General features: G+C 36.7%; 1 protein-coding gene across 1 annotated transcript; it reads left to right on the forward strand.

Annotated features, from left to right (window-relative positions):
* The first annotated feature begins 5,214 nt into the window (after window positions 1-5,214).
* LOC125247870 lies at window positions 5,215-15,272 on the forward strand. Its single transcript, XM_048159398.1, has 7 exons — window positions 5,215-5,412; window positions 5,648-5,770; window positions 6,210-6,251; window positions 6,342-6,383; window positions 6,474-6,524; window positions 6,649-6,873; window positions 14,631-15,272. Exons 1-7 carry the CDS (start codon window positions 5,304-5,306, stop codon window positions 14,696-14,698), a joined length of 660 nt encoding a protein of 219 aa, XP_048015355.1. The 5' UTR covers window positions 5,215-5,303; the 3' UTR covers window positions 14,699-15,272.
* The last annotated feature ends 215 nt before the right edge of the window (window positions 15,273-15,487 follow it).

Raw genomic sequence — 15,487 nt, forward strand, 5'->3', positions numbered from 1 at the left:
ATTATGAAGACATTGTGCTTCTTTATAATAACATGAACTGATGATCCATATCAATAACATTTATGATAAATTCAGTGTGTCATGAAACACTTTACTGTAAGAGGATGAAATCAGAAGAGAATAATATAGTAAATCTGAACTATATCACACTAATCAGATCACAATATTAATATATTTATGATCATTGTGTGATTGTTATTATTGGTTTCTTTTTAGTACAAAACCACCTTACAGACATTAAGCACAATATAAAAAAGAGAAAGTATGATAGTAAACAAAGTAGGATATCATGAGAATACCAGTTTACTGTTTAAATATATATATATATATCCTTTATACACACCTTTAGAAAAGAATGAATGAAATCTTTATTTCGAACTCGAACTATTAAAAGAAAAAAAATACACAATACGTACAAAACTTTGCTTGATTTTTGTTTCTGTTCTTATATTAATAGCTAGAAAAGTAGGACATAAATTAGAATAGCATTTTCATATTATTATTTAAAAGGTATTTCTGATTTGTCTTGTATGATTGTGATTGTGTTTTGGTAAGTTCTGAGGGTAGGGTCTGATAAGCCTACAGTCTAAAAACTGTTGAAAAAGTTGTCACTAGAACACTGTCTCAGAAACTAGTTTCAAAAGTCCACAAATGCTTGGGTTTTAATAGGTATATTAGTGACTTTACAATAAGGTTAATGATTTAACATTAAAGCTGCCATGAAATCAAATTTGTGTGCAGAAATTAAAATAGCCCAAGTCCCCTTCATGGTCATATGAATTCAAACTTTATTAGTATAGAAATTTATTAGTAAAAGATCTTCACACAATTAAAGGTACTGATTAGTGGTGGGCTGTTATCGGCGTTAACGTGCTGCGTTAACGTGAGACACTTATCGTTAATCTATTCTCAAAGTTGGGTTGGGAGCTGGGTCTATTCTACGCAAGCTATGATGACTTTCACCTTGATATTTTAGCGCGGATGTATTCCTAGCCGAACTGACCCTTCGCAAAGACCCGCCCCCCTTAAGGCAGGCATACACTGTACGATTTTCGTCCGATTTTGAGCCGAATTCTGACTCGTGCGAGTCTTTTTTTTGAGTCGGGCCGATTTTCAGCTTTGTCGTGTGTCGTTTGTCGTGCATTGATCGTGCAGTTTACATGGGGAAACGAGTGGCGATAATCGCATGGTCGGATGAATTTCTGGCATGTCAGAAATTTGGTCGCCCCTCGTGAGGATATCGCACAGTTGAAGCAGAGCTACGAACCGACTTGCCTAAACTCTGTGTTTTTCCCCTCACTGCGCCTGCGCGAAAAAAGAAATTAAACCAATCTTCAATGCAGCAAGAAAGAAAACGAAAAGAGGGAGATCTTTAAGTTCTGTAGCTATCAAACTAGCTGCAATTTAGCAAACTGTTGCTTACCTCCAGTTCGTGTTGCATGATGGATAAACCCACGTCTTTCAAGCCACCTGGGTGTACATAACCGGTGCCTCTTGTATTAATTTACTTGATCATTAATTTATATGTTTCGCTTTTCACGTTCTATGTACTCATGTAGGCTATTTAATATTTACTTAATTTTATTAAATGCGGAAATGTTCACATTTGGCAATTGGTGATAAAGAAAAATGTCACGTCGCAATATAGGAATTTTTTCCATTTTAAACCAGGAAGGCGAGTCAGTGTCTACTTTATTACACAAGCAATGTGCAAACTTTGCGCGAGAGTTATGCCGATGAAGACGTCTCAATCCCCTGTCAATTATTCACAAGCCTTTACAGAAAAATAAAAGTAAAACCGACGAGCTTTCGGTGTATATTCTCTCAGAGACAACGAGAGATAAATCCTACTTCAACCTGATAACGGTAGGCTATATGTCTTAATTTATTTTCTTAATATTTCTCTTGTGGCCCATAAACTGTACGTAGCTAGTGGGTGAAAAAAATGAGAAGAGCAGTAGCCTATATCGTATTAAACAAGTGAAGCTGCTTTTCTTATTGCAGTCTTCGAACACATAGGCTACTGTTAATAATTGTAATTATATGCCTTCAATTCATTGTATAAATGTCTTTAAATAATTTTCAGTGAGGAGTAATTAAAAGCTAATCAAATCTTTTATTATCCTCGCAGCGCGTCAGTTATGCGGTGATTAATTCCAAAATTAATCTAGATTTAAAAAATTAATCTATGCCCACCACTAGCACTGATAGACAGATTTATGTCAACAGAAATCCCTCATCTTGTGTTCTTCTGCTCCACTTCATCTCTCACAGGTTCAGGTCCATCTAAAGAGGAACGTGAAGGAATGTCCAGGACCAAATCTATGGACAAATTAACCCTTAGCTTGTAAATGCATCAAACTCACACTGAATTCAAACAGGACGTTTCAAGCATGCTGCAGTAGTAAACAGTGATGAAATGACTCCATTATAAATGTATATTCATATAAGGGTTGAAGTGTATTTCAGTTTCAGCACATGGCAAATTTTCTAGAGGAAAAAAATCTCTCAGCTAATGCTGTAAACTACACATGAGAGTCAGCTGGTGCTACTATAATAATATTGAAGGTTAAATTAACTTATTTATATACAAACACTTAAATTACACTCGATGCTTTTATTATAAATAAAGTTTAGAATTACATAATCATATTTCTACTCCAATTCCAGATTTTTGAAATGGAAACCAGGGACATTTCCTATTTGAGTGGCCAAATATTGCAGAAATCTCATTTGACCAACACTTTAAAGCAAAACTTATAAATAATTTATAAAACATAATATAACTGATTTCAGTTTAATGGAGCAGTGTAACCAAAGCCCTTTTACCCATATTTGTACAGACTTTTGGGAAGTTTAAAAGATAATAATCTTGAGAATGAAGATCATAATTCTTTACACCTCATACTGCTGAAAATAATAGGGCTATAAATGTAATATGCAATATAATTTTTTTTTTTATAAACATGTGCGAGTGTTATACGGAGTGTCAGCGTGAGCAATCTAACCTGAGAGTACAGTAAGGGCTTAAACCTTAATGCTCCATGATAAACAATCCTGTAAACAACAATTGCTTCAAAAGAAAGACAGGACTTAACTTAAGAAAAAGGCCAGGTTCAGCTTTAATTTCTTCACGAGTTACTGGATATAAGGGCAAAAAGAGAGAAAATCATCAATTAAAAAGTATTTATAAGAGTAGTAATCGAGTGTGGATTTGAAAGTGTGGACTTCCTATTTGTTTTCTCAATAGAAATGCTTTTATATTAGCTTTTATATTTTTATATTATATATTTATATTATTTTATATTATATTTATATATATTTTTTATATTTATAGTGCTTTTATATTTTTATATAATTCTGCACCTAAACTGAATTTCTATGTATATTGTATTATTTAATGTAATTTTTTATAGCTGTTACACAGTAAAACCACACACAGCAACAGAAGACAATTGTCAGCTATATCAAACTTTTAACTATTATTTTAACTAATTAAACATAACAAGCTAACGTTCTGTCAAGGTTCTTTCACTGTTATGAACAAACGTTCTTCCAGTAACGTTAATAGAACATTCGTTCAGAGTTATCTGGGCTTTAAAAATGTTCTTAAAACATCAGCACAATGTTTTTAGCGCAACATCTCAGAATCAGGCCGTTATCATCATATCTTTTACTGTACAAGATTTACAGAATGTTGGTCAAAGCTTTTTACTGTTGTTTTGTGCTTCATAATTGTATTATTGTTGATCTTTCTCTGACTGATGAACACATATAGTGTAAAACATGCTGTATGATTGTCCAATGACATTTTTTATTATACATTTATATTATATATTTTAGCAGTGGAAAATGCCACAAATTGCACTGCAAAGAACACACTATGTACTTATGCAATATGTACTGATCCATGTAGTGTGTGAGTTTTATAATGTTATTTTGACATTCATTGTTAGCGTCTGAAGCTCCGCCCCTCATCTGCATCAATAAATCTGTGACAGTCGAGTGAATGAAGCTTCAGTTTTTCTGTTGATTCAGAGCATCATCCGGGTCTTTAAAGTGAACACATTAATCACTATTCATACTTAAACACATCATATATAGTGTAGAAGTTCTCAGAAACTTTGTGTTGACACTAAAATGGACAGAAATTAGTGTTTTTTTGTCATTAAAGTGAATAAAAATGAGTGATATTTTAAGCTCACTGCAGTGATTGATGAGTGTTTTATTCTCAGGAGTTTAACTAGTCTCGTTTAATTATTAATAAATCAGTTTTCATCTCTTTGAATGCAATAAATGCACTGATCTTGATCATTTTTTGTTGTATTGACAAAATAGCTGAAAGAAATATGTAAAATACTTATAGATCATTAAATGTTTATTTAACTTTTCATGAACTGAAGAAAGCAATGGAAATAAACAGAAATGAGGCACTACCGACAGGTGTAAATATTCTGTATATTCTGTAACTCTGTAGAAACAGAGGAGTTTGATCACAGACACGACAGAATGAAAATAATGAAAACAAAAGATCAAACGCTTTCAGGTCAAAGGTCACTGACAGTGGACGCTCACTGCTGGAAACAGTGGAAACTGAAACTAATAATGCATCATGTTAAATCAGAAATTAATTTTTCACATTCAGAATGAGTATCTATTTTTTATACAGGCCTAAAGGCAGGAAGATAAAAGTATCTGTGGTGAACTCAAAGGAGGAATTCAAGAACATGAGAGTTAAAGAACGATTAACGAAGATATGAATGTAGCTGAATACTGTAATTAATTTACTAACAACTATAAAGAAAATATGTATAAAAAGAAAATCTTAACATCGCCCCATGACGAGTATATGTGCAGTATTTAATATAATTTAAAGCATCTGTTTATTGTCTTTAACTAACCCTTCATATCAAACATAAATATAGATTTAAAAGTCCACGTTTTTTTATAGTAGCTTTTCGTAAGTTAATTTTTACACATACATACAACTTTTTTTTACACACAGTTTTTTAAAATTCAATTTAAATTTGACTTTCGTGCTTTTTGGTTTACATTTCATGGCAATGTAAATTAAAACTTAATTATGATGAAGTAAAAGACCTTTAATTATCGATCCTTCACACAATTAAAGCTTCTGACTGATCTTTTCATGTTCTGCGTGGCTCTGGATTAAACATAAACACATTGTACGTCACTGCGTCAGAGAAAGTGGGCGGGGGCTCGGAGCAGGACTCTGTGCAGATGTTAAAACAGTGAAAGTAAAACTAAACACTTCATTTTTAATTCTCCATGAACTCTTCAAAATGGGATTTGTCATTTATATTAAAACTCATACCGGAGAGTCTTTTACGCTGACTGTGGATTCAAATGAGACTGTTAAAGAGATCAAAAGAAAACTCTATGGCGAACAATGTAAGTCGAACTCTTCCGTGTTCTGTTTATGGTTTTTGTCCTTGTGTCGTGTCGTGTGGTATGCGAAAATGTTACAAACACTAGGAAAACTGTCAATATTTGAATGTCATCAGCTCTGTTTAACTGAAACCCCCTGAACTACAAGAAGCATCTGTTTGATTTACCCTTACAAAAATTAACCATTACTTTAATACAGTAACTAAATTACCACAATGATGTTTGTTGTTTTTCACAGGTGACCACATCACACTATTCTTCGCTGGCAGACATCTGATGGATGAACATACACTTGGTTTTTATAACATACAAAATGGATCTACTCTTAATGCGATTAATCGGATGAGTGGCATTTTATATTGTGGGTTACAGTGAAGCACTTACAAGTTATTTTGCCTCCAGTCATTTCCGTCAGGGTGCAGACTGTCAATGAAATGTTTGTCTTTAATCTAAACTCAATTTAAATACTTGTTCATTCTACAATTATATTAGCTTTATGTTTTCATGTTGTGGTGGTGGTAGTGATATTTTTCAGTGAATACTGATCAATGACATGATCAGATCTTTTAGTCCACTTCAGAAATTTTTGGTAAAAATTTAGAGAAAGTTTAATTTTAAGTTTAATTTGCCTTTTTTTTTAAAAAAAGGGTCTCTTTCTTTGTAATAATTGATAATATTTTACAAGAACTGAGAAAGAGAGCAACTTTTATTATTATTATTTATATATATATATATATATGTATGTAAGTGTAAAAGGCATGTGTTCAGCTGTTTCTTGAATGTTGTGATGGTCTCTTCAGGTTTAGAAGAAGAAACATTAAAAGGATTTGCATTAACTTCCTGTAAGTGACGAGAGGGAATTTTTACATAAAGTATAAAGCATAAAAGGCATGTGTTCAGCTGTTTCTTGAATGTTGTGATGGTCTCTTCAGGTTCAGAAGAAGAAACATTAAAAGGATTTGGACTAACTTCCCGTAAGTGACGAGAGGGAATTTTTACATAAAGTATAAAGTATAAAAGGCATGTGTTCAGCTGTTTCTTGAATGTTGTGATGGTCTCTTCAGGTCAGCTAATGGACAGTTACTATGATATTAGAGGAGCAGTAACCACTGACCGTAAGTGACGAGAGGGAACTTTTTACATAAATTATGTTGTGCTTATAACATCTAGTATTTAAATGATATGAACAATATACCGAATACAAATCCAAATAATAAGTAAGTAATTTGGTTTTGGAAGGAGGGAGAAGAAAGAAGAGAGAAGAGAAGAAAGAAGAGGAAAGAGAAGAGAAGAAAGGAGAAGAAAAAGTGGATCCGCTGCCAGCAGGAGCTTCATCTGTGCAACCCGACGCAGACCTGCAGTTTCTGCAAAGTTTGCTGCCTGCCCTGAAGAGAATGGATATTAGACAAAGAGAGCACACTAAACTGAAAATACACCAGCTCGTGTTTGATGCAGAGTTTAATGGTGAGTTTATCTTTGTTCTTCTTATTTGTGGTGTTTTTACTGTTAAATGAAATTAGTCCTTCAGGTTATAAGATCACTGGTGCTTCCTCTTGCTGTCATTCTCCACACACACACATTCTCTCTCTAAATCTCTCTCTATCACACACACACACACACACACACACACACACACACACACACACACACACATGTTCTCTCTCTAAATCTCTGTCACACACACACACACACACACACACACACACACACACACACACACACACATGTTCTCTCTCTAAATCTCTTTCACACACACACACACACACACACACACACACACACACACACATGTTCTCTCTCTAAATCTCTGTCACACACACACACACACACACACACACACACACACACACACACACACACACACACACACACGTTCTCTCTCTAAATCTCTTTCACACACACACACACACACACACGTTCTCTCTCTAAATCTCTTTCACACACACACACACACACACACACACACGTTCTCTCTCTAAATCTGTCACACACACACACACACACACACACACACACATGTTCTCTCTCTAAATCTCTGTCACACACACACACACACACACATGGTCTCTCTCTAAATCTCTGTCACACACACACACACACACACACACACACACATGTTCTCTCTCTAAATCTCTGTCACACACACACACACACACACATGTTCTCTCTCTAAATCTCTGTCACACACACACACACACACACATGTTCTCTCTCTAAATCTCTGTCACACACACACACACACACACATGTTCTCTCTCTAAATCTCTGTCACACACACACACACACACACACACACACACACACACACACACACACACACACACACATGTTCTCTCTCTAAATCTCTGTCACACACACACACACACACACACACATGTTCTCTCTCTAAATCTCTGTCACACACACACACACACACACACACACACACACACACATGTTCTCTCTCTAAATCTCTTTCACACACACACACACACACACACACACACACACACACGTTCTCTCTCTAAATCTCTGTCACACACACACACACACACACACACACACACATGTTCTCTCTCTAAATCTCTTTCACACACACACACACACACACACACACACACACACACACACACACACATGTTCTCTCTCTAAATCTCTTTCACACACACACACACACACACACATGTTCTCTCTCTAAATCTCTGTCACACACACACACACACACACACACACACACACACACACACACACACACACACACACACATGTTCTCTCTCTAAATCTCTGTCACACACACACACACACACATGTTCTCTCTCTAAATCTCTGTCACACACACACACATGTTCTCTCTCTAAATCTCTTTCACACACACACACACACACACACACACACACACACACACACACACACACACACACACACACATGTTCTCTCTCTAAATCTCTGTCACACACACACACACACACACACACACACACACACACACACACACACACACACACATGTTCTCTCTCTAAATCTCTGTCACACACACACACACACACACACACATGTTCTCTCTCTAAATCTCTGTCACACACACACACACACACACACACATGTTCTCTCTCTAAATCTCTGTCACACACACACACACACACACACACACACATGTTCTCTCTCTAAATCTCTGTCACACACACACACACACACACACACACACACATGTTCTCTCTCTAAATCTCTGTCACACACACACACACACACACACACATGTTCTCTCTCTAAATCTCTTTCACACACACACACACACACACACACACATTCTCTCTCTAAATCTCTGTCACACACACACACACACACACACACATGTTCTCTCTCTAAATCTCTTTCACACACACACACACACACACACACACACACACACGTTCTCTCTCTAAATCTCTTTCACACACACACACACACACACACACACACACACACACATGTTCTCTCTCTAAATCTCTTTCACACACACACACACACACACACACACACACACACACACACACATGTTCTCTCTCTAAATCTCTTTCACACACACACACACACACACACACACACACACACACACACATGTTCTCTCTCTAAATCTCTGTCACACACACACACACACACACACACACACACACATGTTCTCTCTCTAAATCTCTTTCACACACACACACACACACACACACACACACACACACACACACATGTTCTCTCTCTAAATCTCTTTCACACACACACACACACACACACACATGTTCTCTCTCTAAATCTCTGTCACACACACACACACACACACACACACACACACACACACACACACACACACACACACATGTTCTCTCTCTAAATCTGTCACACACACACACACACACATGTTCTCTCTCTAAATCTCTGTCACACACACACACATGTTCTCTCTCTAAATCTCTTTCACACACACACACACACACACACACACACACACACACACACACACACACACACACACACACACACACACACACACACATGTTCTCTCTCTAAATCTCTGTCACACACACACACACACACACACACACACACACACACACACACACACACACACACACACACACACACACACACACACACACACATGTTCTCTCTCTAAATCTCTGTCACACACACACACACACACACACACACACACACACATGTTCTCTCTCTAAATCTCTGCCACACACACACACACACACACACACACACACACACACACACACACACACACACACACACACACACACACACACACACACACACACACACATTTGTTCTCTCTCTAAATCTCTCTCTCTCTCTTTTCACATTTGCGCATGCGTGGCGTCTGTGGAGTGAGTGTGGAGAGTGAATCAGAGCGTGGATGAAGTTTTTTCTTCAACTACTTGCAGTCTGTTTTTCTATTCTTTTTCTTATGTGTGTATTGTTGCTATATCTTGTGTTGTTGGTATTGGAGTGATAGTAAGAAGGGTTAGGGAGTGTTCGTCATTTTTTTACTGATGGCCATGACGAGTTCAGGAGGAGCGAGTTTTGAACAGCTAACTCGTGCCGGTTGGTGCTGAAAGCTCAGTGTAAGAGGTTAGTTTGGCAATTGGGAATATTGTTGGATGTGATAGTATAAGGTCTGCATCTAGGATGAACGGTGCTGTTGTCTTATTTTTAGACAAAATTGACAAAGTGAATGAGGTGGTTGAAAAAGGAATAACCTTGAATGATAGTTTTGTGAAAGTGTTTCCTCTTGTTAACCCAGCGAAGAAAGTATTGTTGTCAAATGTGCCTCCTTTCGTCAAGGATGAAACTATAGAAAGGGAACTTTCAAGACATGGTCAGATAGTTTCATCCATAAAAAGGATACCTTTAGGTTGTAAATCGCCATTGTTGAAGCATGTCGTTTCATTTAGGCGACAAGTATATATGGTTCTGAAGAGTGAAGTTGAGGATTTGAATATTGTTCTGAAGTTTAAGATCGATAGTTTTGACTGTGTGATTTTTGCGTCAACTGAAAGCTTGAAGTGTTTTGGATGCGGCAAGGAAGGACATTTGATGTGTTCATGTCCAGAAAAATAAACTCAGAATGATAGTAGACCTACTGTGGAAAGGGTTGTAGAGGTAGGAAACAGTGAAAAGAACAACACGGAGCAATTAGATGATGGTGGTACGAATGGAAAGGAGAGTGAGAAAGAAACAATGATGGAAAGGGAGGAAGTAAGTGAAAGTATAGAGTAAAACACAAAGGAAACAGGAAAGTGAAGAAATGGATCTAAATGAGCTAGTAGAAGAACAGCTCAGAGATGCTGAAACGATTTTTAAAGTTCCAACAATTAAAAGAAAAACAAATCAATGTGAGGTTGTGCCCAAATCAAAGAAAAAAATGCAGAACAGTGAAGCTAGGAGGTTGAGGCTTGTGGAGAGTCTTACAGCGCTGATGAAGTTTACATTTACATTTAGTCATTTAGCAGACACTTTTATCCAGAATAGTAGAATCAATCAAATCAACATGAGAACAACAGTATGTAAGTGCTGTGTGAAGTCCCAGTTATGACCGTAAAGTGCTCGTAGCAAGGATTTCTTTTTTTTCTTTTTTTTAAATATAAATACACAAATAGATGGAAGAAGAATAGAAATCAAGGTAAGTGCTACTATTACTGGGTCAAGTGCTGAAGAAAAAGATACGTCTTTAGCATTTTTTTTTTGAAAAGGCAGGTCATTCCACCAGCCAGGAACAGACCCGGAGAAGGTCAGTGAGAGTGATTTTGTGCCTCTTTGTGATGGCATCACAAGCCGCGTTCACTTGCAGAACGCAAGCTTCTGGAGGGTGCATAAGTCTGAAGTAGTGAGTTAAGGTATAGCGGGGCAGAGCCAGCGGTCGTTCTGTAGGCAAACATCAGAGCCTTGAATTGGATGCGAGCAGCTACTGGCAGCCAGTGCAGACTGACGAAGAGAGGAGTGACGTGCGCTCTCTTCGGCTCGTTGAAGACCAGTCTTGCTGCAGCATTCTGGATCAGTTGTAGAGGCTTAACAGTGCATGCTGGAAGACCTGCCAAGAGAGTATTACAGTAGTCCAGTCTGGATAGAACAAGAGCTTGGACAAGGATTTGTGTGGAATGCTCCGATAGGAAGGGTCTAATCTTCCTGATGTTGTACAAGGCAAATCTGCAGGACCGGGCCGTTGTAGCAACATGATCGGTGAAGCTTAAACAATCATCCACCCATCCGACCCAAGTTGAACTGAAAGGTTGTGATGAAGTGTTGGGTTGGCACCGACCACAAGCAGTTCCGTTTTTGCAAGGTTGAGTTGAAGGTGGTGGTCCTTCATCCAGGCAGAAATGGCTGTCAGGCAGGCTGCGATGCGACCAGCAACCGTCGGATCATCTGGTTGGAATGAGAGGTAGAGTTGTGTGTCATCAGCATAACAGTGATAGGAGAAACCATGATCCTGAATGACAGATCCTAGTGATGACGTGTAGATGGAGAAGAGAAGCGGTCCCAGCACTGAGCCCTGAGGTACCCCAGTAGATGATGTGACTTGGACACCTCACCTCTACAAGATACTCTGAAGGACCTACCTAGAGGTAAGACTTGAACCACTGGAGTGCAGTTCCTGAGATGCCCTTCGACATGAGTGTTGACAGGAGGATCTGGTGGTTAATGGTGTCAAAAGCAGCAGACAGATCCAGCAAGATGAGTACAACTGTTTAAATACTAAACTGGCTTTGGCCACGCCATGCTGACTCAGAGTGAAACGAGAACAAACGTGATTTGCAACGCAACGACAGTAAACAGACTTCTTATAACTACACAGCACTAAAATCAAACTAGAAACAAACACTTACAGTACGCAGATCTCCTTGTAGCTTGAATGATTCTCTCAAAATTTAGTTTCAGGTTCGGATAGTGAGAAAGAATCTTTTGATGCTTTCAATAATGTGAAGAAAGACTTTAGTGGCTATAGTTTAGAGAAAATGAGAAGCTTCTTACAGTCCACTGAAGGGAAGCAGAATGTTGAAGTTACTGATTATTTTCCTGATCGGATGTTGTTTATTGAGTCAGCCAGAGTTTTGATGAGAGAAAGAGATTGTCCCGTCTAGATTTTTTTTGGCCTGGAAAGGAAAAATGGCCAAAGCCGGTTAATTCATTGTTTAAAATCCAATGATGGGAAAGAAATCATTAAAATGTCTGACATATGGAGAAGAGCAGCTGATTTTTATGAAGAGTATTATGTGCTGATTATAAAATCTTGTCTAAAACTTTGGCTAATCGATTAAAAGAAGTGATGGAATTCATAATACATATGGATCAGTCATACTGTATACCCAACAGGTCAATTGTTGACAATATTTCATTAATCAGAGATGTTTTAGAGGTTTCAAGGATTTTTGGCTTTAAATGTGGTCTTATTTCATTAGACCAGGAAAAAGCCTTTGACTGGGTAGAACACTGTTATTAATGGGATACTTTTGAAGCTGTTGGTTTTCCTCCTGGTTTTATAAATATGATGAAAGTCCTTTATGAAAACATTGAAAGCATATTGAAGATCAATGGTGGCTTGAGTGCTCCGTTTAAAGTTGGAAGAGGAATAAGACAGGGATGTTCAATGTCTGGAATGTTATATTCTATCGCTTTTAAATCAAATAAGGGAGAGTATGAGTGGTTTCAAATATGATAGCGTATATATCTGTAAAGTTGTCAGCATATGCTGATGATGTAATAGTGTTAATTAATGACCAAGAAGATGTCAATAAACGAACAAAAATCATTGAAGACTTTGGTAGAATTTCGTCTTCGAAGGTTAATTGGTCAAAAAGTTCAGCCCTGCTAGGCCAATTGACAGACTGAAAAACCAACTTTACCTTGTGGAATGTTCTGGACAAAAGGAGGTTTTAAATATTTAGGGTTGTTTTTAGGTGATGTTATAACAGTGGAAAAGAATTGGGAAAATGTTTTAGAAAAAGTACAAGGAAGATTGGCAAGGTGGAATTGGCTGTTAACCAAAATGTTGTTTAGGGGGAAAGTCCTTGTAATTAATAATTTAGTAGCATCCATGTTATGGCACCGCTTAGCAGTATTAGAACCTCCATTGGGCCTGTTAGAAAAGATTCAAACCTGGATTTGCCAGATGTGGATATTAACTGTCCTTTAATAGAGTGTTAAAAAATTTGAGGGACAGAAATTTTAAATTTATTGGAGGAAAATGTTTATATAAGATGTGTGTAAAAGTGATGAACAAAGACAAGTTTGAACAAGTTGGTACATCGTTCTGATAATCCATGGCGTAGTCAATTAAGTATTGATTTTAATTTTAAACCAATATGGGGTATTATACAAGCCACCACTGACGAAATTTATTGGAGGTTTGCAATGGAAAATATTGCATGGTATTGTTGCAGTGAATGCGTTCATTTCTATCTTGAATCCACAAGTAAAAGATGGTTGTGTTTTTTGTGAGCAGAGAGAAACTATTTTTCATTGTTATATATACTGTGAAAGGTTGCAATCTCTATTTGAAGTGTTGAAAGTGATTTTTGATGATTTTAATGAAATGTTCAGTATACCTGTATTTATTTACGGTTTCAAGGGTTTTAAAGCAAATAAAAAAAAGGGGTGTTTGTTGAATTTTATTATAGGAAAAGCAAAAATGTCTATTTATTTAAGTAGAAAACAGAAAGTTGAGTGTGGAACTGAATGTAATGTAGTGAATGCTTTTAAAGGACTTGTAAAAACAAGAATTAGACGTGATTTTGCTTTTTATTTATGTATGAAAAATCTACTGGATTTTGAAGTGATTTGGACTTGTGGAGAAGTACTCTGCAAAACTGAAAACAGTTCTTTAACATTTCGTGATAGCTTAAGATGAAATAGAATGTAATTTTTGGATATGTGAAATATATAATTAATAAATATAATTAATGTAAATAAAGTTTTTCTAAAATTTCTCTCTCTCTCACACACACACACACACACACACACACACACACATGCTTAAAACAAGAACAAATTTCAATGGAGTCAGAAAAAAAAAATCTTATTTTCCCTTTGAATTAAGTTTTTTTTTTTTTATGACTCCATTGGCAGATATTTGTTCATGTTTTAAACACATTTTGATGATTTACAAGACTTAATATCTGAAGTCATTTTTCTTCTCCAGTATCTTGATTTAAGAACAGCTATGAGTTATAATTGATGTCTTTCTGTTTTTGTTTTATCTGTTTTAGCACCAAGTCCGCCTTCTGAGGGAATGCACAGGGCGGATTCCATGGAAAACATACCTCCCAAAATGTAAATGTATTAGATTCACTTGGTCTGTATAAATAATGTATATAAGCTTTATCATTAGTTTCTGAGATGTGATCTGCTCGGTGTTCATTGCTGATCTGTGTACCTGTAAACTCTGATCAAACAAACAGAATTAAAAAGCACACAATCTGATGTTTATGTATTTTTAATACATAACAAATTATACATGTACTCTTTAGCTCACAGTAATCCATGTTTCTAACGTGTTTTTGTGAATTTGTGAACCTGAAACAGATTCTGAATGGTGTTTCAGGTTGTCTTCAACCATTTTCTAGCTTTTGTATGACTATAGTAAATGCCTAAATTATGTTAGTGGAGTTGGGGAGCTTGATGCCAGAGCAAAGTGAACTAAAGCTTATATGTGGGAATGAATTTAGTTTATTTGTTTAAAACCTGGTCATTACTAGAGCTATCATCAGTCATGTAAACTGGCACCAAGGCAAATACACTTTATATGGTAGCAGTGGCGACTGCATTAGAAGCCTGACTTCTATTACTTTAAATAACAGCTATGGCATGTTTATTTATTTTTAAAATAAATTTATTCTGGTTACATATTATTTTCTGTGTGTTTTAGTGCATTTCTTAACTTGTTTTTAGACAGGATGTTAAAATTAACATTAAAGAGGTGTGTGAACTCGCAAGAACAATGCTGATGCATTTCGACCAGAATTGACGCAACATTCATGGACACATTTTTATTAGAGCCCGACCGATATGGATTTTTGGGGTACCGATGCCGATGCCGATATTAACTCGAAAAGAGCCGATTTAT

This window comes from Megalobrama amblycephala, linkage group LG15 (assembly GCF_018812025.1).
Source record: "Megalobrama amblycephala isolate DHTTF-2021 linkage group LG15, ASM1881202v1, whole genome shotgun sequence".
Taxonomy (NCBI): Eukaryota; Metazoa; Chordata; class Actinopteri; order Cypriniformes; family Xenocyprididae; genus Megalobrama; species Megalobrama amblycephala.

What these genes read in the sequence shown, in the direction of transcription:
- LOC125247870 (XM_048159398.1), top strand. Translation starts at nt 5,304, where the DNA reads ATGGGATTTGTCATTTATATTAAAACTCATACCGGAGAGTCTTTTACG. An exon ending in AAAACTCTATGGCGAACAAT is followed by an intron (nt 5,413 to 5,647) that starts GTAAGTCGAACT and finishes TGTTTTTCACAG; the next exon opens with GTGACCACATCACACTATTC. An exon ending in AGGATTTGCATTAACTTCCT is followed by an intron (nt 6,252 to 6,341) that starts GTAAGTGACGAG and finishes TGGTCTCTTCAG; the next exon opens with GTTCAGAAGAAGAAACATTA.